General features: G+C 38.6%; 1 protein-coding gene across 2 annotated transcripts in view; it reads left to right on the forward strand.

The window, feature by feature from the left end:
• The window catches only part of MSH2 (mutS homolog 2), a 55,987-nt gene extending 37,597 nt beyond the window's left edge, over positions 1-18,390 (forward strand). For both annotated transcript variants that reach the window (XM_074863934.1, XM_074863935.1), the window contains 8 exons: positions 1,174-1,297; positions 2,339-2,489; positions 5,443-5,540; positions 7,396-7,641; positions 9,137-9,341; positions 9,732-9,979; positions 13,996-14,168; positions 17,983-18,390. In XM_074863934.1, coding sequence (XP_074720035.1) covers positions 1,174-1,297; positions 2,339-2,489; positions 5,443-5,540; positions 7,396-7,641; positions 9,137-9,341; positions 9,732-9,979; positions 13,996-14,168; positions 17,983-18,153 — 1,416 coding nt within the window. In that variant the 3' untranslated portion in view covers positions 18,154-18,390. The remainder of the gene's footprint in view (positions 1-1,173; positions 1,298-2,338; positions 2,490-5,442; positions 5,541-7,395; positions 7,642-9,136; positions 9,342-9,731; positions 9,980-13,995; positions 14,169-17,982) is intronic.
• The last annotated feature ends 2,590 nt before the right edge of the window (positions 18,391-20,980 follow it).

Below are 20,980 nucleotides of genomic sequence, written 5' to 3' on the forward strand. Positions count from 1 at the left end.
CTTCTTGTGCTTAGTAGAACAAGATATATGTGGTGGTTCTTGCAGTTACAGTTCCTGTTGCTCAGTGCTTTCTGGAGTGACACTTTTGTTGTCTGGGAAGGAGTAAAGGAACTGTGAACCTCCCTTTCCTCTTCCTCCTCCTCCTCTTGCTAACATATACTTGTGGGTAAAAGTGAAATTATATGTAAACCACCATTTTGTTTCAGTGTGTTTTGCAGAGTATTTGCAAAGTTTTTGCAGCTGCTTTGTGTACATCTTTGCAGATAATTCCCAGCTGAGGGAAACTTCATGAAAGTCTTGTATTGGTTTGAGTTTTTGAAACTTAATTAGATTAAATATATTACTAATATGAAAGCCAGTGCTTATGTTCCATGTTGGACAACAGTGCTAATATTTTGTTGATTGTAAAAGTTTGTATATTAAAAGTTGAGTTTCTTTTATTTAGCAGTTACAAGTTGTGCTTGTGAATTCAACCGGAGGCTTGTAAGGTCATCAGAAACACACACCTGGCAGTGGAAGCATGGGAAGAAGAGAGGAAAAAGATGAAATACAATTTATTTCATCTGTGCCTCTGAAAATGTTTAGCTTGGAAGGAAATGTGTATGCTTTTCAACTCAAGATAACTGGGTTGACAATGGGTAGGATTTTTGGTGATATTGTGTAGGCTTCTTCTGTAGTCTCCTGAGTGAGCTTTGGGATGAATTACTGTTTCAGAAACTTCTGTTTCCAAAGATTTCTTGTTCTGAAGCTCCCCATCCTTTTACACTCTGTCTTGATTAGATGTATAAGTCCAGACTGACGTGCAGATTATGTACATAACAATTTTATTTCCTCTTGACTTCCTTTTTTTCCCTGCCTACTGCTCAGTTATTTGTGTGCAAATAAACGTGCAGACTCCATTTCAAAGTAAAGTCTATTAAATTGGCAGATTTTTGTATAAGTATCTTGTATAAAGTATCTTATTTGGGAAAACAGGTGTTTGAGATGTATTTGTTTTGTAGTTGGATCAGACACCAATTATCACAAACAGCATTGCATTACAAAATTATACATATTAAAAATAAATTGAATAAATGATTAAGTAAATTCATTTCACTGTCTATGATCAGGGAGGTGATTAGGTTTTTTTACTGCTTATGTTCATACGAATTTTTTCTTGTTATTCTTCCCTAGGTGGAGAATCATGAATTTCTTGTCAAGGCTTCTTTTGATCCTAATTTGACAGAATTAAGAGAGAAGATGAATGAACTGGAAGAAAAAATGCAGTCCTTCTTAAAGAGTGCAGCCAAAGAACTAGGTAGGATATGAAACTGCCTGTGATTCTTATCTCCTTTGAATATGTTTTGAGATCAAGTGATGAAAACTGGTATAGAGTAGTTAAGGGATATTTGTATTATTTAATTATTAGTTTGGGTGACTTTAATTGTCACAGTACAATCTGTTGAAAACTGAGTGATTTTTGGTTTACAACTTGGCCATTTTTTTTTTTTTAAGGATGACATTCCAGAAGTTATCGTGTATGTTGCAAGATGATACATAATTAATTTTGTAGAACTGTAACTCATCTAACTCTTGGCTAAGCCTAATTCTATTTCGTATTGTTTGAGGACATGCATTTGAAACTCTTTTCCCCTCTGTGCATTCTCCTGAGTGTCCATTCAGGGCATGCTAGTTTTCTTCTGAAGTTCTTTGCAAAATGTAATGTGTAAGCAAATGAGACATTTAAGGAATTGATTACCCTATGCAAAAAATTCCATGTGCAGCTGATGAATCGGGCATTCAAAGAGCAACTTTAAAAAAATTTAATGCAAATATGGCAAGGAAAACTGGCAACGCCATAGTTATTTGAGGTTATACCTTTAAGGGCTTGCATATTTTTTAGTCCTGATTTTTTTCAGGGTAAACAAGATACCTGGATGAAAAGAAGGAAAGACAAGATTGTGTAGGGATGGAATGAGAAATCTCACCAGCAGAAGTATGTGTTAGTAAAAGGATCACAGGACTACAGGTGCTGTGCTTACAGCAGGAATACAGAATGTCCTTGCAGTGTGCTATGAACATTTTTCACATTTCTGGAGAATATGTAGCAATACAATAATTGTGAACCTGATTTGAATATGCAGTTTGAGAGCATATCAAAGTAAGAGCAGAGAATGAATCAGTAAACTTCTGTTAGGTCTGGGCATTTCTCATACCTGTACAGAACCAAAGCGAGTATACAGAATAACATATCTAAGAGAGGCTACATCATGCAAACTGGGGATTAGTGAGCAGAAATAGTGCAGGCTGCAGGATTTTTGATAATACAGTTGTTTTCTTTTTTCTTTTCATCTAAAAGGTTTGGAAGCTGGCAAAAGTATCAAACTGGAGACAAATTCACAGTTTGGACATCATTTTCGAATAACTTGCAAGGAGGAAAAAGTTCTCCGAAACAATTCAAAATACGGAATAGTTGATACACAGAAAAATGGTGTGAAATTTACTAACAGGTATGAGATCATCTTTCAAGCCTATTATGAAAGAAACAATTGTTCCTTTCTTTATAATTATGGTGATAAACTGGTTTCCCTACATCTCGAATGGCTGAATTTTCACCTTTTTAATTGGCTCACAGATTGAGATATTGAACAAAACTGGCATGAGGGAGGAGTAATCATACAGTTTCTGTTAAAAGCTGCATTCTCCATTTACTTTGCCAACTGTTAGCTATTTTCGGTCCTTTGACATGGGCTAATTTCTCTGTTTTAGCTGCTGTTAGTAGCATAATTGCATTCACTGTGAATATTTATACAGACACTTTCACAAGCTGCAATAGGAAAAGAGCTATTTATGTTTATCACCAAATATGACATGTAGCAGTTTGGTTGTTACCTTTTTCTGCTTCAAATTGCACTGTAATTTCTGTTGATCCTATGTATTGGACTTCAATTCTGTGGGCCTATAGATAAAGCTTTTTAAAAATGTCAATCTTCAGACTTATTGCACTGATGCTGTTTCAGTGTCCTCTTGTCTGGAGGGCAGTCCTGGCATAGGTCCACCAAGCAAAAAGTCTATACTTTGGTTGAATTTTTAGCTCTTCTAGAGCATTATAGAAGGAGCAAGGGCTACCTCGGTCATCAGATGTCTCTCTTTCTGTACTTCATTTTTTTTACACAGAGCAAACAAAATAGAAAGGTGCATATTCAGAATCAGGTAATACCTTGGGTTGAAGGCAATCTCTTGAGGTTAACTGGTTGAACCTCCAAAAGGAGAGCCACCTTGAAAATTAGATCCTATCTCAGTTAGATGAGGTAGCTCACGGCCTTGCCCAGGTGCCCATCCTCCAAGCATCCTTAACAATCTGGTGGGACGCAAGTTCCAGTGCTGAACCACTCTGTCAAAACTTTCCTAATCAGGTCTAATGAGAATTTTCCTTGCAGAAGCTTGGGTTTTTAGTATCTCATTCTTTTGCTGTGCACCTCCAAGAAGAGTCTGGTGCCTCTCTTCCAGGCTGATTTCAGACTCAGCCTGGGCAGGCATCTCGCTCAGCCTGTCCTTGTATGCCAGGTGCTCCAGCTCCAAATCTTTTGGTGGCCATATGCTCCAGGTTCGATGTCTCTTACACTGGGAAGGCAAAACTGGAGACAGCACTGCAGATGTGGTCTCACGAGGGCTGAATAGAGGGAAAAATTACTTCTTTCGACATACTGGCTATGCTCTTGCTAGTGTAGCCAGTATGGACTTGGCCTGCTCTGCCTCAGGGGCACACTTCTGGCTCGTGTTCAGCATCCTGTCCACTGGGTCCCTCAACTCTTCTATGAATAGCTGTTTTATAGCCATTTGGACACCAGCCTGTGCTGTTGCTTGGAGTTGTTTCATGCCAGGTGGAGGACTTTGCATTTGCCTGTGTTGAAATTCTTGTCCACCTGTTTCTCTAGTCTGTAGATACCCCAGTGAATGGCAGCCCTGTCCTCTAGCATACTGACAGCTCAATGTGGTATTGTTCACAGCCTTGCTGAGAGTGCATTCAGTCCCATCGTTTAGGTTGTTGATCAAGGCATAAATAGTAGCAACCCCCGGTACCAACCCTGAGAAATGCTGCTAATAATCAGCTACTAATTGGTCTTCAATCTCCTGACAAGTTTGTCCTTGTCTGTCAGTGGCAGGTCAAGGAGAAAACTAGTCTTTAAGTCTCCTGCGTGTATTATATACAGAAAGGTGAAAACAGCAGAGATTAATAAATTGTACAGTCTGTTCAGACAAATCATGCTGCTATTGCTGTATGTATAACAGTTCCTGCTGGAGTTAGCGTCAGAGAAGTGAGTTTATTGAGAGAGAGATCTTCACTGACAAATATGTACAAGGAGCACTGCTTGCAGGGCAAGGTTGGTTTCAAGCCAGTGCTATTACTAGTAATGACTGTTTCTGTTAATCACTCACTTTCATAGTAATAAATCCTTCGCTTTGAAAAGGAGGGCAAACATATTGGTTCACGCCAACCAATATGTTGGTGTATTTTGCACCAATTTACTTAAATGAACAAAGTGTAAACCTTAATTGCATTTTGTTTTAACATTTAGTCAGAAGATATTTTTTCAAAACATCCCTGAAATTTAAAACAGCTTTTTTGGTTCTAAATATGTTATGAATCTAAACGTAATTATGAAGCTAGGCTTTTCTGTAACTGAGAAGATAATACTTAGAAACTCTACTGTAAGTGTCATCTGTTACTTTCCCTTCGGGAAGAAGACCATGGATCACTAATAAAACAGACTTCTCTGTGCTTAGTTAAGTTATAGTTGCTTCTAGAAGCATAAGGCTGACTTCTGCTTGGAGTGTGGGTGCCGTACTTGGGTGTGTTTCATATTCAGTCCTGTATACTCTGCTCTGTGTTCAGAGATGAGCTTGAGAAGAATAAACACTTGTTTAAAGTCTCTTGATTTCAACTCACTGTATTTTGAAGACTAGAACCTATTCTTAGTGTTAATAGTTCACTGAGGTTTTTACTAAATAAAAGAAGTCATGCCTTCAGCTCTGATAAGCCTGTTGTAGGACTCTGGGCTAATTACACAGTTGCTTAGCAGCAGTTCTCCTCTGTCAGTTCTATAATGTGCCACGTCTAGTTGCAAAATGGCCAGAAATTCAGTTTCAAGAGTAAGACCTTATCACATAGCATGTCTATAGCAAACAACTACTGTAAGATTTTTAAGAATGATGTGTTCAGAGATGTGAGAATTGCTGGTTCGGCCCTTGTGCGTGATCTTCGATTTGGAATTAATTTTACTAATATCGTGGTGTGGATGAATCATAGATTAGTTGCTTTGTGGTCCTTGTGCTGAACCTGAGTGTTAAAACAGGTGAGGACAACTGGTATTGACTTATAGATGAGGAGGCCAGAAGTTTGGCATTGTACCAGTGAAGACAGAACATCACAGCTTCTAAACATTGTGGTTTTCTTCACAGCAAACTGAGCTCCGTCAATGACGAATACATAAAGAACAGAGAAGAGTATGAAGAGGCTCAGGATGCAATTGTTAAGGAAATCATTAACATTGCTTCAGGTGAATATGTCAATTTTGATGTGTATCAGTCTAGAATGCTGGGAGGACTTGAAGTTACTTTGTAGGTCCTTCTATAGAGAAGAACCGTAACATTCCCCAAAGAATTAGTGTGAAAAATGAGGTTTGGCTTTTAGTTGTTGAAAGTTTGAAATATTTTGTCTTCCGTGGTCAGACCCTTTCCTGGCATGGCTACAAATGTGAAGTTAGGGGGTGTGTGCAAATGCTAATCCCATAAAACGAACAAAAATATGCCCATAAAGGCCACATCTATCTTCCACCTATCTCCCTGACTCTGGGCATCTCCACCCAAATGGCAGACTAAGTAGAAGGCAGAAGAGACAAAGGACAACAGAGAACTGAGGGAGTGGGACCTGACATCTTTGAAAGATGGTGAAGAAAGAACATTAGTATGCAATGTAAGATCAAGTTAGTCATTGCTTATATGGTACAATAAAAAACTACTGTTTTCCTAATTAATTTCAATATATTTTGCTCTTAGATTGTCTGCTTACAGGGCATTCTTTACTATCCTTCACCAAAAGGAGAAGAGACATTGGGGAATTTGGGCTGGAGGATTCTGTAAATATTGCCTCTCTGAAAGGCACTAGTTCCAGCAGAACGAATCTTAGTTCTTTCAAAGATAGGGGTGGAGAGTGAGAGCACTAATGAAAATTAAGCTAGGAGTAAATGTTTTAAAGATTTAAAACCCCCCCACTTTTTAAGCTGATGTATTGATATTTGAGTGTGTATTAAGTTATGGTGGAAATCTTCATAAGCTTTGACCTGTTGTCACAATAAGGAATTTGCTAGTATATTGCTTGTTAAATTTTTCTTTTTTGTATCTTGCTAATTTTCAAGTGGTGTTTTTTGTGTGTAGCATACTAAGGTTTATATATTTATGTGGAAAGCTAATTGGTTATTATATAGCAGGATTAGCTTCAATATGCCATCTAAAAATACCTAGTATGTTTAATAAAGTCTTTTGCTGCTGCTTAAAGCTTCTGTGGTGTGCATAGACTTACAAGTGTATATGTGTAGTTAAAAAGCATTTTTCTTCCCTAAATGGAGGCAATTTAATGAAGAAGACTGGATTATATGTGTAATTCTTGAATGAAAGTGACTTTAAATCCTCTTAATGATCTATACCTAGCCAGTTCAAGAGATGATGTTCGAACAGTTTATGTACTTTGTACAGGTAGGACTCTTTCTGCAGGTCACTGCTCACCTCTTCTGACACATGCATCCCATTAGCAGGCGTTTGATGCTTTACCTCTGTAAAGTCCTGTCCTTCATTCCTTTCACTGAAAAAACCCCTAACCCCCAAAACTTAAAAACCTGGTACTGGGGATGCTGGGCCATCTAGTCTAGTTGTCGGGTGTCACAGGCACTGCATCTTACAGACCCCTCCATACTATCATTCACATTAACATAAATGGTTGCTGTGTCTGAATTGTCAGTGCCGTGTCTCTATTGTCTTTGCCTGTGTGAGCATCAAGATGCAGTATATTATTGAGGAAGGAAACTTACTGGATTTCCAGCCATCTTGCCATTGTGAGACTTTGCCTTCCTGTACCAAGATAAACTGTTTCTCATCTAGTTAAGGTAGAACAATCAACATGGCCTCACCTCTTCCTTTTCTTAATCTGAAGAAGTCCCCTTTGTAGTCAAAGCATGGAAACTTTAGGATTACATCTTTGGACTCTCACAGAAGCTGATTGCTATCTTGAATAAAATCGACTTTTAATGCAGATGAATTAATTTTATGGGCTCGCTATAAGCTTTAAGATACCTTTTCAGCAAGAACAAAAAAATTTCTTACTGTTATGAATTTGTGTATCTCTCTAATCAAAAACAGGTTATGCAGAACCAATACAGACGATGAATGATGTGATAGCTCAGTTAGATGGAATTGTCAGTTTTGCTCACGTGTCAAACGGAGCACCAGTGCCGTACGTCCGTCCTGTCATTCTGGAAAAAGGACAAGGAAGGATTGTGCTGAAAGGTGCCAGGCATCCTTGCATTGAAGTGCAAGATGAGGTGGCCTTCATCCCCAATGACATTACATTTGAGAAGGGCAAGCAGATGTTCCACATTATTACTGGTAAATGTTCTCTTTTTTATTTGTTATTTACATTTTAAATGTCTCATGTATTTCCAATAATGATGTCTTTAAAAAACCAAACCAACAGCAAGCAGACAAACCAACAACCCAATACAACTCTGTATAAACAATTATTCTAATCAGCAAAGGGTGAGCAGCTAGTGAGTTACTAATTGTATGGGGGATAAGATTTAGCTCTGGTAAAGAAGGGAGGGTATTTGTAAGCTATTGTTTATTAAAAAAAGAAAGTGTTCACTCTGTTCTTGTGAAATGTTTCCTTTGATAGTGGATATTCTACATGTTTATGCACATACAGGCATATTTCTCATCTTCCAAACTAATAGTCATGGAATTAGTTGTTACAGTGCACTGTTTGGAAAAGGTGATCACTAATTTAGAAATAGTCATTTGGAAAGAAGAGGGAGGCTGTTAGGACAGTAGGAAGTAAGAAATCAGTTCTTCCTTAATGTATGCATTCTTTGCCTTAGTGAATGTAACTCCACAAGCCAGGCAGCTTCAGGAACTGGAGAACCCGGACTTGCTTAAGTGATTTGGAAAATTCCACTAGGCATCAGTTATACTGGTAGCCACGTAGGCACCTTCTGTGGGCAAGATTTTAAGCAGCCTCTATGTTAATGGTTTCTTTGTTTAGTATTAAAGTCAATTTTAGATGCAAAACATGTTTCAATGACTGTACCCTTTTTTCCTCCTATTCTCTGGTGTAATTAAGATAATTTTACTACACAGGAAAAAATATTTTTAGTGTTTATAGATTTAATTGAATTTTAATTTCCACTCAGATGTCCTTGACATACATTCTGAGTAGCAGAGATCTGAAATTAGAGAATTATTAATGAACACTTTTAACATAATCAAAAAGAAAAACTAAAAATCTGAATAAATGTGTGGGGTAACATGCTTGGTTTTCTGGTTAACAAAAGCATAAAATTGGTTTTAATGATCAGTTTTCTGGAAAATACTTTTTATTTCATTTGTACTTCAGTTAAAATGAACTTATCTGGTTCTGCTGATTCAGAATCCCTTCAGATTGTAATTTAAATCACCTGTTATCTTGTGCCCAGTCTGTAACTAAGCTATTTCATTTTTACAGACAGATTGTAATTGTTGTTTGAGGTGAAAGCAAATTATCTTCATTCTTAAGCAGCAATACTGATGACTTTAAATTAAAAGCTTATTAGTTTTAGGTATGTACATGTGTTTTAGCTGCTTATACTTCTGAAAGGTCCCAAAACTTATGAAGGCCCGTAATGCTCTCCAATCACATTTCTTTTGAAAAAGCAGCATTCAGTAAGATATACAAGCAAGCCTTGTTAGTAGTGGAGCTACTTGTTGCACCTCTTATGCAAGTCTGCTACTCTTTCTGGCAAGAGAGTAGTAAGTTTAAATTCTTTGTTTCAATTTAAAGCCTGTTCTCCTTTAAAAGAACTGTTGAATTGTAAAAGATGATGTTTAATCTGCAAAATTTCTTCTTTAGGCCCTAACATGGGGGGAAAATCAACCTACATCCGACAGACAGGGGTGATTGTTCTTATGGCCCAAATTGGGTGTTTTGTACCGTGCAACTCTGCAGAAATAACCATTGTGGATTGTATCCTGGCTCGGGTGGGAGCTGGAGACAGTCAGCTGAAAGGTGTGTCTACTTTCATGGCTGAAATGTTAGAAACTGCATCAATCCTTAGGTGAGTCCTGTGCTTATTTGATTTTGTTGGTTGGGGTTGATGGGAAATGAGGTGCCCTAAGAAAGATGCATTTAAAATTTCCTTTTATGTAGGATCTCGGTGGAGGATCTCAAGTCCTTTTTTGTTTTTTTTAGCAGGCTCCTAAGTTCTTGAAGTAGCCTTCTGTTTATTTCAGTGGTCATATAGAGCTGGTACCAGGAGGCCACAGTCTAAATAAGACAAAAGCTAATTTGGAATGATCTGTGTGACACTGTGTGCACTTTATTTGTATGTAGATAGGAAAGGTCTTTTGCCTCTTTTATGCTATGCCTCTACAACGTAACTTGTGGTACTCCAATATCCAGAGTTCATGCTGTTCTCAAACATTATTAAATGCTCTTGTGTTTTTAGGACAGCATCTGAAAACTCCTTGATAATCATTGATGAACTGGGAAGAGGAACTTCTACCTACGATGGATTTGGCTTAGCATGGGCTATTTCTGAATACATTGCCAGCAAAATCTGTGCTTTCTGTATGTTTGCTACACATTTTCATGAACTGACAGCTCTTGCTGACCAAGTGCCAACAGTGAATAACCTACATGTCACTGCTCTGACCAGTGATGACACACTGACGATGCTTTATCGTGTCAAGGAAGGTAAGACTGTGTAAATGGTGAAGAGGGTAAACTTTATTTCACCCTGAGAGAGGAAGAAATCAATACGAAAAAACCTTTTTAAAAAAATTAACGTTGTACTCCAGGCTTAGGGTTTATAATAGACATGTTCTTCTCTGTCCATAGAGAGTGTGTATGGCAGGAGCAGCGTCCATATGTGAACACAGTTGGTGATGTTGATGGTTATTTGTTAAGACTTCTAGATTATTTCTGTCACTCAAGTCGATGCTTTTGAGGTCGGTCCCTCTTTGTTTTTTAAAGAGCAGAAAGAAGGTTTCCAAAAGGTTATCTTCTGTTTTCTCAAATCAGCTATTTTAACCTGCTGATAGAAAAGACTTATGTTCTTTAAACTGTTCTTTTAAAAGAAATGAGTGCAACTTGAATGTGCTGACAGTTTTTAATAATGTCTATTTCACTGTAATAAGACTTAGTCATTGAAGAAGGATGTTGCCCAATTTATGCAGTAGTTTGATATAGGAAAAATAATCTGTTTAGTTTTTAGCAAATGGCATCATAGTAAAACAATAAGTAGCCTGTTTTGTAAGATAAGTCAGACGTATTTAATAAAAATCCTTTAGTGAATCCAGTTACTCCTTTTGGTATTAAATTAGACAATTTTTAATTAGGCATAAATTTAATCTGTTAACCACAATAAGCAGTTCCTCCTGCTTCTCTATATCCCCAATCATTTGTTCTTGCTCCTTTCAGCAAGAGTCTATTTATGCTAAATAAAGCAGGGCTGTGTAACCGTGACTTGCAAGGTATGGTCATTTATGTCTTTCTAATTTAGTTGTAAACTCTACAGTGATTTTGTTGTTCCCGTAAGAGCATTTCAGTCAGGTTGCCAACTTACGGAGTGAGATTCTGATTTAAAATATGGGCAGAGTAATGTTAAAAATACCTCTTAATTTTCCTTTTCCAAGTTCCACGATGAAGGAATGAGTCAGGTGACACTCAGATGGATAGAACATGGTTACTATAGAACCCTGTGGCTATACTGGATCTGATCAACAGCTTACCTTGTGGAATGTTTTTGTCTCAAATAAGGAATAACTGTTTGAGGAGTTAGGGTATTATATTTACTAAGTATCATCCATCCTTGTTCAGGTTAAGGAGCTAGTCCTTGTCTTGTATCTCAACTTCTGGAGACTGTTGTTTACTTATCTTTTTAGTTTAAGATTTAACCTTACAGGTACAATTGCTGAACTTCATTCCTCGTTTTAAAAGCTGTTTTGCCGTGTTGACACAATACTGAATACTTGCTTTTGCTTGCCTAGTTCATCCTAATAACTCCGCTTTTCGTGATCAGTGCATATTCAGTATGTGTTATCCTGGCGTGCTGTCCAATATTTCCCAATTTCTTTAGACAATTTAGGACTTTTCAGTTCATTCCTTCTGGCATATATTGTTCTGAAATGAATCTAATATTCTGTCCAATTACTAATTTTTACTGTTATGCTTTTAAAGGTAATTTTTATAATCTTCATAGGCTGTCACCATACCATTAAGTGTCTTTAGATAATTGGTAAATGTGTGTTTTACTGTATCCTGAGCTGAGCCTCACTGAAGTGGTACCAGGCTAGTTTTACTCCTATGATGTTACTAACCAACTATTTCTTACTCATTTCTTCTGGTTTTAAATCCATGACATTACTTTATTTCTTGCCCTTTGATTATTTGTATAACAACTTCTAATTTTGTAGTCCCCTATGGCTATAATCTTGCAATTAATACTTGCAAGTACTTTCCTGTAAAGCTAGGAGACTGCTCTGAACAAGGGGAATCAAAGCATGACCAGAAGTACTGCTCTCTGGCTTTACTGAGAGTCTGCTTAAAGCTGGTTAGACTATCTCCAGCTGCCACAGTCTTGTTTCTTTTAACTCTGTGTCCTTGTCTTTTGAGATCTTTAGTCCTTAGAAATGGCCTCTGTTCTCCTTTCTGTTCATATGCTTTTCCTAGGCAATGGCCAGGCTTTGCTTCTGAGTATTAGTCCAAAGTGCCATGGCCCTGGTACTCAGCCTGTTCCCATGGAGAGGCAGTGTCTATGGCTCTTTAGTAGTTTGCTGCTTCCCATCTTCTCCAGCACATGTTGAGCTCCTTCCACCAAGTGAAGGCTCAGAGCCCTCTGAATGCCTTGCTCAAATCAATGCTTAAAATATGACTTAGTGTGGCATGAGAACTGAAGACAAGTATAGTCATAAATTGCTGCAAGCGTACATTGAAACTATGAGTGTTTTCAATGCAGCGAGAGCTGGCAATGTACAGTATCTTCAAACAAGCCATCTTTTTTTAGGTGCCTTATTTTGAGTGCTTAGGTTGGGGAGGGAAGTAGTATACACTAAATCTTAAACCTTCTACCTTCTAAATGCTTTGGAATAGCAACTCATGATAAAAACCAATATTCACCAGATAGTTGAGTGAATTCTCTCTTTTCAAAACCCCCTTTCCCCCTCTTTTTTTTTTAGCCTGTATTAACTCACCTGTTCTGGTCCTGGTGAAAACTCTAGACGCCCAATATTGTATTCTTCTTCAATCAGTTTTGCTGGCTTAGTCATACACATTTTTAATTTGTACATGCATTTTCGATCCATTTTCTAGGAAGTGCTATTGAGCATAGAGGCACAATAGTTCATATCTATCTACTTAAGCCTCTGTCAGATGAGATACAACATTGTGAAATCATCTTAAAATACCTGGTCTCAAATTGTATGTCTTTCACATAAGTTTTTGCATTTACTGATGTGCTCTTTCCCTTTTGGAAGAACTGTGTTCAGGCAAGGATGGGAGTCTAAGCAGCTTGGATACAGCTGTGTTTTGAAACAAGTAACAGGTTTCATGTCATTTGAAATATATAACAATCTGAAATGCATGATAAGGAACTTTTATACAGTGTTCTCATCCCTGTCTTCATGCTTCAAGAGTGTGACAGAATCACGGGAAGAGAAGACACAAAGTACTGTTCTCAGGCCTCTGCTCAGGATTCTCTGAGCTGAGACCCAAGTTAGCTTTGTGTCTGGGAAGGTGTGTGTTTTAATATAAAATCAAGAAGACTAATTTCTGCTTTCAAATGTTAATTTCCTTTAGGAAACCTGAGATTACAAGGTTAATAAAACAAAAAATCTAAATGCTAAGTTTTCCTTTACCTGTTCTCCTGTTACCCAGTATTTAATAGATGATTAGTTAAGTATAGTTTTACATGTGTAATTCATTTATTCATAACTTCTTGCTGGAGACCAGAATTAAAAGGATGTAGTAATACATGTGGGTGGCCATTCGGAATTATGGTAATGTAAACAAATGGAGTTGACAGATTGTATCAGACGGCTTCTGATATTTAAGTGAAAATTATTTTATGTAACTGTGTATAATTGACATATTTTGAGCAATTATGAGAACTTCTCTTTCTCAACCAAATGTTATAAACAGTGTATTAATTGAAGCAACTGTAAAGTTAAAGTTGAAAGGTTTGATATAATTAAAGACAACTCCTGGAGACCGAGGAGTTGCATTGTACTGATGCAAAGGAGGAGGACGATGATTGAGGATGCAACATTTTTAATATTTTATATATATATATATATACACACACGCACATATATATGTATTCATGTAAATATAAAAAATGTGAGAGATACATTAAAAAAGTGAATTACTGTATTCTACAAACTGTGATGAAGTACTTTAGTACTCGAATGAAACTGAATAATAGTTTTTATTAGAGGGAAATTCTTTCTGCCTGAAGAGTTTTCCCTTTCTTCCTGAAGCTCTTTTGGAGCTCTGCAGTTACTGCTCTAAGACAGCTTAAATAAGAGCATATTCTTTAGTCTGTGTTATTGTATATAATTCAAAAGGTAAATTAAAAAATGTTGGGAGAACCAAATGACGTCACACACTTAATTCTTCAGAACAGAGAACTATTATGAGTTTATTCATATAATCTCTGTGTAGTCGTATTATCTCTTGAGAATTCTTTAATTTTTTTTTTCCTCTGCATTCAGGTGTTTGTGACCAGAGTTTTGGAATACATGTAGCAGAGTTGGCAGCTTTCCCAAAACATGTGATAGAAAGTGCAAGAGAGAAAGCACTGGAGCTGGAGGAGTTTCAAAATGTTGGCAAGTCCAAGGAATCTGAAGGAGAACCACCAGCCAAGAAATTCTACAGAGAAAGAGAGGTTTGCTATCAGGAGTGGTTTTCAAAATTTGTTTATCTGGAATAGCCCAAGCAAAATAATTTAAGGATACAGATTCTCCCAAAGCTTAATGATAATTAACTATAATCTCATTTTTCCATAACCAAATGTTTTAGCTATGAAGTTCATTAAGGAGTTGGAGATGTTCAAGGATAGTGGGGTTTGGTTTAGATTCAAGTAAAGAGGCAAGAATTTTATCTAAAAACATAGACATGACAATGAAACTAATTTTTTCTTAATAATGATTAGCAGTTAGTATGATTGACGTACAACTGGAGTCATACAAAGGGACCATGTCTCTAACTGTCCTTTGGGGTTTTCTTTATTTTCTGAACCAAGTCAGAATTTTGTGTTTCATCCCTTTTGTTGGCTACTTAATCTGTATGCAGTGTTTCTGGGGACTTAAGTTACAGCTTTTGTTTTAATTGTTGATTAGATTATTCTTTGCTCTGCAGGTAGGTTGCACCTGGTTTTGCTCTGCCTTATTTGAGGGCTCATCAGCGCTGATTTTTTTGAAGCTCAACATGAGCATGTTCAGATCTGTTCACAGTAGAGAAAAGCTGAGTACACAGCTTTCTCCTTTGTGCCCTTCCATGTCCCATCAGTACTGACGGAGTGTCACAAGCTGATCGTATCAAAGGACATGGCAATTTGGTCCTGGAATATCCAACTTACAGACGTCATAAAGTTCTCATTTCATATGTGAGAATTTTAGCTTGGTTGTCTACTCAACTGAGAAGTAAAATGCTCTTGGCTTTGCACAGGCTTCAAGCACAAGTTGAGGAAACCCACATCTCAGTGTAGATCTGGTCATGTCTACATTGCATAATACAGATGTGTAAAGCCATTGGAGTGAACTGTTTTTTCTCTTCTTCCTTCACTTTGTCTTAAAAAAAGTTTCATTAACAGGTAGTGTAAAGGAAAACAATAGCTTGCAGGAAGCTTTTTCAGAATAGCCTGTGTTGTCTTGTTGCTGGATTAAGAGTCCTTACAGTGACATCTGTTGCAGCCTCCTAGGAAATCCGTATGCTGCTTTATGACTTGCATTTTTTTTTTTGCCAGTAGTGAGGCCCTCCTTGTGGCATGCATATCAATCTGCTTACAGATCTTAGTTCTGTGTCTCAGCAGTTGGTCTGAAACTTCACAGCCTTGTAACTCATTTATCTTCTATATATCAGTGGCAATCTTGGCAATACTCCAGTATATCATAGAATCACAGAATAGTTTGGGTTGGAAGCAGCCTTAAAGATCATCTAGTTCCAACCCCCTGCCATGGGCGGGGACACCGTCCACTACACCAGGTTGCTCAAAGCCTCGTCCAACCTGGCCTTGAACACTGCCAGGGAGGGGGCAGCCACCACTGCTCTGGGCAACCTGTTCCAGTGTCTCACCACCCTCACAGGAAAGAATTTCTTCCTCATATCTAATCTAAATCTACCCTCTTCCAGTTTAAAACTGTTACCCCTCGTCCTATCACTATTCCCTGATAGAGTCCCTCCCCATCTTTACTGTAGGCCCCTTTAAGCACTGGAAGGTCACTATAAGAGTCTCTCCCTTGATCTGCTGGTCATGCTTCTCTTGATGCAGCCCAGGATACAGTTGTCTTTCTGGGCTGCGAGTGCACATTGCTGGCTCATAGTCAGTTTTCCATCCACTAATACCCCCAAGTCCTTCTCCACAGGGCTGCCCTCAATCCTCTCCTCGCCCAACCTGTATTTGTCCTTGGGATTGCCTCAACCCATGTGCAGAACCTTGCACTTGGCCTTGCTGAACTTCATGAGGTTTGCCCAGGCCCACCTCTCCAGCCTGTCCAGGTCCCTCTGGATGGCACATCCCTTCCCTCCAGCGTGTCGACCGCACCACACAGCTTGGTGTCGTCGGTGAACTTGCTGAGAGCGCGCTCAATCCCACTGTCCATGTCGCCAACAAAGATGTTAAACAGCACCAGTCCCAACACTGACCCCTGAGGAATGCCACTGGTCACTGCTCTCCACTTGGACATTGAGCTGTTGACCACAACTCTGAGTGCAACTGTCCAGACAATTCCTTATCCACCGAGTGGTCCATTTGTCAAATCCACATCTCTCCAATTTAGAGACAAGGACATCATGTAGGACAGTGTTAAATGCTTTGCACAAGTCCAGACAAATGATGTCAGTTGCTCTTCCCTTATCCACCAGTGCTGCAACCCCGTTGTAGGCCACCGAATTTGTCAGGCATGATTCTCCCTTAATGAAGCCATGTTGGTTGTCACCAATCACCTCCTTATTTTCCATGTGCTATAGCATAGTTTCCAGGAGGATCCACTCCATGATCTTGCCTGGCACAGAGGTGAGACTGGCTGGCCTGTAGTTCCCCAGGTCTTCCTTTTTTCACTTCTTAAAGATGGGGCTTACGTTTCCCCTTTTCCAGTCAGCAGGAACTTCACCAGACTGTCACGACTTCTCAGGTATGATGGACAGTGGCTTAGCCACTTCATCTGCCAGTTCCCTCAGGACCTGCAGATGCATCTCATCAGGTCCCATGGAGTTGTGCACCTTCAGAATCCTTAGATATGGAATATATATCTGGATATATGGAAGCCTTGAAGTGTTATTCTATATCCAAAGCACTTTCTACATTTAAAAAGTCTTTGCTCTAGACAGAGGCTGTTACCTGTTACTTTATTTTCAGTTTCAGAGGTCTACTGCATTTGTTCCTGGCTCAGTAAGTGGATCTGATGTTGTGGATGAACAATCTCTGGTTTGTCCTGCCTTTTAGTGCCAGGAGGTTCCCCCTCTGACTACCTCAGTTCCTCCACTGTTACCTTTCTTTTGCCAGCTTGCTAGGTATTGTGGTGAAGTATTTTTCAGATTAGTTGGATCTGGCTGTGTGGTCTTAATTTGCTGTAAATTAAATTAATGTGACAAACATTTCTGACAAATACAGCATCATGTTTTGTTCTTGGATATTTCAGTAATACATATTTCATAAACTCTCTAGGCAATAGAATGGCATAGCTTTTAGCCGTCTTGCCCGGGCAATTTGTCTGCCTTTAACATCATGTTTAGAGAGAAAAGCATGGTATTACATTTCCAAGTCCTTTGGAGACTTCTTCACTGAAAGCATCCTGCATTAGTCTTAAATGATAAAACTAAAAAAACTTTGTGGTAGAGCTCTAAAATGCAAAATGCAGAGGACTAGACAGAATTTTGTATTCTGTGCAAATTGGTTTTAATACAAGGATTCTGAATACTGTTCATTGAAATGTTTGTTCTTGCTATTCAATTCAGATTGTTTAGAAGTTCCACTTTGCCTGTTTGTGTAAAAGCATATGTGTAAAGCTTAATTATCATCTGTTCTCCTTGGTGACGGCCACTCTCCAGTTGCTTGGTTACAATTTGTTCTTTCTTTTTGCATATTGAAGCATTGGTTTTGATTTAAAATTCCTCCAAAAAGTAACTAGTTTGGGTAATATGGCCATTCTGATTGCTAGCAATCCTCACCTGATGTGGTTGCACACTGGACTTAAATGTCAACACATATAGGAGTTTTCAGTGTTAAATACTGTATTTTTGCTGATCAGCTGATGCTTTTTGCTCGTGGATTGAAAGGGGAAAGAACTCCTGATAGCGGTAAAACTGGGTTGTTCTGGTGTTGAGAACATGATAGCGAGTGCAAAAATAGCCATGGTTTTTGCCTGCAAAAAGTTTTGGGTGATGAATAATACTTTGTATCTTTGGGGAATTTAGAAAAATTCTGCTTGCAATCCAAACATCCTTTCTGATTTTTTTTTTTCCTTATCCCTCCATTTCAGGAAGGTGAAAAGATAATTCAGGATTTTCTTTGTCAAGTGAAAGCATTGCCCCTGACAGATATGTCAGAAGAAGACATCAAAATCAAGCTGAAACAGCTGAGAAATGATGTGTTGGCAAAGAACAACAGTTTTGTGAATGAAATCATTTCCCGAACGAAAGTTACATCATGAAAGGTGTGAGAACAGGATGCAGCTCCTGAAGCATGTTTTACATTACAAGAACTATCATTTTCTTGTCTTGTAGCTTTTATACTTTGATACTTGTACTGATTTATGCATTTTTTTTCTTGGTTTGTAATTATTTTGTAAAAAGTTCTGAGCACATTCTGTGCCAGATTCTGGCTTTAGTTGTGATTATTGTGTCCTTTTAGAAGTTTTCAATAAAATGCTTTTTCAGTATTGAGAGAATTACTGACTGTACACACAAAATGCGTAATATTTTACCAGTAAAGTATGCTAGAAAGTATCACAATCAAGATGGCATATAGCTACCACAGCCTTGAAAAGCAACAGCACATACACAGAATCTGCCTGTACCATGATTCTTTTTTGTATGATGCAATTATGTTAATTCAGGGAAGTTTTAGTAATGCTATATTAGCTCTCCATTAGAAAAAAGCATCTAATCCAAGCAATTTGTCATAAAATTTTTGCATGTGTACCTGCGTGGAGCTTGGTGGGGAGTGGGGGTGAGAGGACAGCAGTAGGATTTTTCTTTTGTTTGTTTGCTGTGTGGATGGTAATGCTCAAGTCAAATATACTATATACAAATATACGCCTGCTCTTTTGTGCCTGAGTGGTGATAACTTGCATATTTTGGTGGTTTTGTAATGTAAGCAGAGGCAGGGGTGAAGTTACAGTTTAACTGGAACTTCTGAGTTGGTTGTGGTTTGTGAGGTCTGTATACAAAGAAAGAACGCATTGATTGTTATCTAATGTACTTCTTGCACTGAGACAGTTTGAAAGCATCCAGATACAAGTTTGTATTCTCCTTGAAATTTAGCATTTTAAATTGTAGCTCAAGAACACTTTACCTATATTTAAAACTGTCAGTGTTGAAAGATTAATGGGAAGAGGTGTTTATCGCATGAGACTGTAGGAATAAAACCATGCTGAAGATGCCATGCAAACTCTTGCTGTGTTCAGAGATTGCATCAGTGGGTGTATGCTGGGGACAGCAGTGCTGCTGTTAAAGCTGTGCTATAGCTCGGCGTCAGGGATTAATGTGTTGCAGTGGTCTGCATTTTTAAACAGCAATAGTCATAAGAGGAGTGTTGTTCAACTTGCTGGTGGATAATGTTTGTTTGTAGTTAGACCCAAACTTGGGCATACTAGATATACTTCTCCACAGAAAAAGCTAAAGGCTTGTCCAAGAGGTTTGGGTTCTGCATAACACCTTTTTGGTCTTTAAATTAGAATGCATTCTACTTGTAAAGACAAAAATAGACTTGCATTTACGAACAGTACAGTTGATACATGTATTCAGTAGCTGTGTCTGGAAAAGTGTGTGAATGGAAAAATCTGTTACATAAAGTAATGAAAAATATAGCTGTTCTTGCAAATTCAATTGCTTCAAGCACAGGCTATCCAAAAATACAGAATTATACATAAAATAGACAATGAGAATCAATTTCGAGGATCAAATACTGCAATGACACACAACTTGTATTGGATCAAATTGCTTTAACTGTTGCTAGAAACAGGCAGTTTGTGTAAGGGACTGGAATGGCTGGTACTTACAGGCTCTTCCTACATATGCTGAGATATCTGTGGTCTGATCAAAGATGCCCCTTGCTCGGTCTCTTGTCCCTAACTGTGGGAACAGGCATAAAACCATTGGTAGTTTTCTCTTGCAGGAACTTCTCTGTTTTCTCCTGGACCCTGTGTGAACTTTCAGTGTCCGCAGCACTCTTAGCCAGGGAGTTCCTCAGCTGCCCACCTGCAAGAGGGACCACTTCTTTGTTGTGAACTTGATTCCTAGTTTCATTCAGTGCCTCTTACTTTTATTGCTTAAGTGTTCAGTCTTTTCACTCTGGATGTGGTGCCTCAGTACAGCATGTCTGCAGTATGCTGAGGAAAGGCTGCTTTTATTTTTGTATTGCAGTTGGAGGCTGATAGAGCTGCTCCTGTGTGACCAGGTTTGCCCATCTCTGAGGGTGAAAGCAGTACTTGTGGGCGTTAGTCGGGAGCCATGGGGTACCCTGACTGGACCAGCTCCAGGCAGCACCTTCTCTATGCTTCAGAAAGGGAGTCATGCGTCTGCAACAAAAAGGATTCAGTTCTTCTCATGCCCTTCAACACTCACAAGGAAGAAAGGTGCAAGTTAATGGGATTTTAAGACTCATACTTTCACCTATTTTCTCTTCTACACTACACTTCTCCCCCACCCCCCTGCCAAGTGTAGTGCTGCTGCTGGATATAGGCAAGAGAGGATCAGGCAGAGTTTAGTCTCCATATGTCAATGCTGCTTGCAAACTGGGTTACAGGTAGTGTGATTTCATGTGAGCAGGAGGATGGCTATTTTTGACAGTTCCAATTTAGCTTTTCGTTCAGAAACGTACCTATGAGACAGGAGCAATTCCAGAACTTCTCTTATTATTACAGAGCTGTGCCAGGGACGCAAAGATTATCAAAGCTTCAGAACAAAATAATGTAGCTATTGAGGAGCAGTGAGGCCACTTACTGTCAGCCTTGAATAAAGACACAAGTTTCTCTTTGCTCATTCACTTGAGAAAGCTTGGCGCTGAACGCTTACTGCGGGTGTGGTCTTTTTAGTCTGTGCTGTTACTGTTCATCTAGAAGGCTCTTTGAAGAAAACTTCATTAGATGGGGTAAAAGAAAAGGGTGGACATGATCAAACACTGAAGGAATTATTTTCCTTTGATCACTTTACCCTTTTAGTGATCAGTAGTTCAACCTATTTGTGTGCAGGAGCGCCTGGTAGCCACCCTGATGAGAAAATTCTGGGTTTACTTCTTGGGTTGTGGTCAAAAGCAGG

Source organism: Strix uralensis, chromosome 3 (assembly GCF_047716275.1).
Source record: "Strix uralensis isolate ZFMK-TIS-50842 chromosome 3, bStrUra1, whole genome shotgun sequence".
Classification (NCBI taxonomy): Eukaryota; Metazoa; Chordata; class Aves; order Strigiformes; family Strigidae; genus Strix; species Strix uralensis.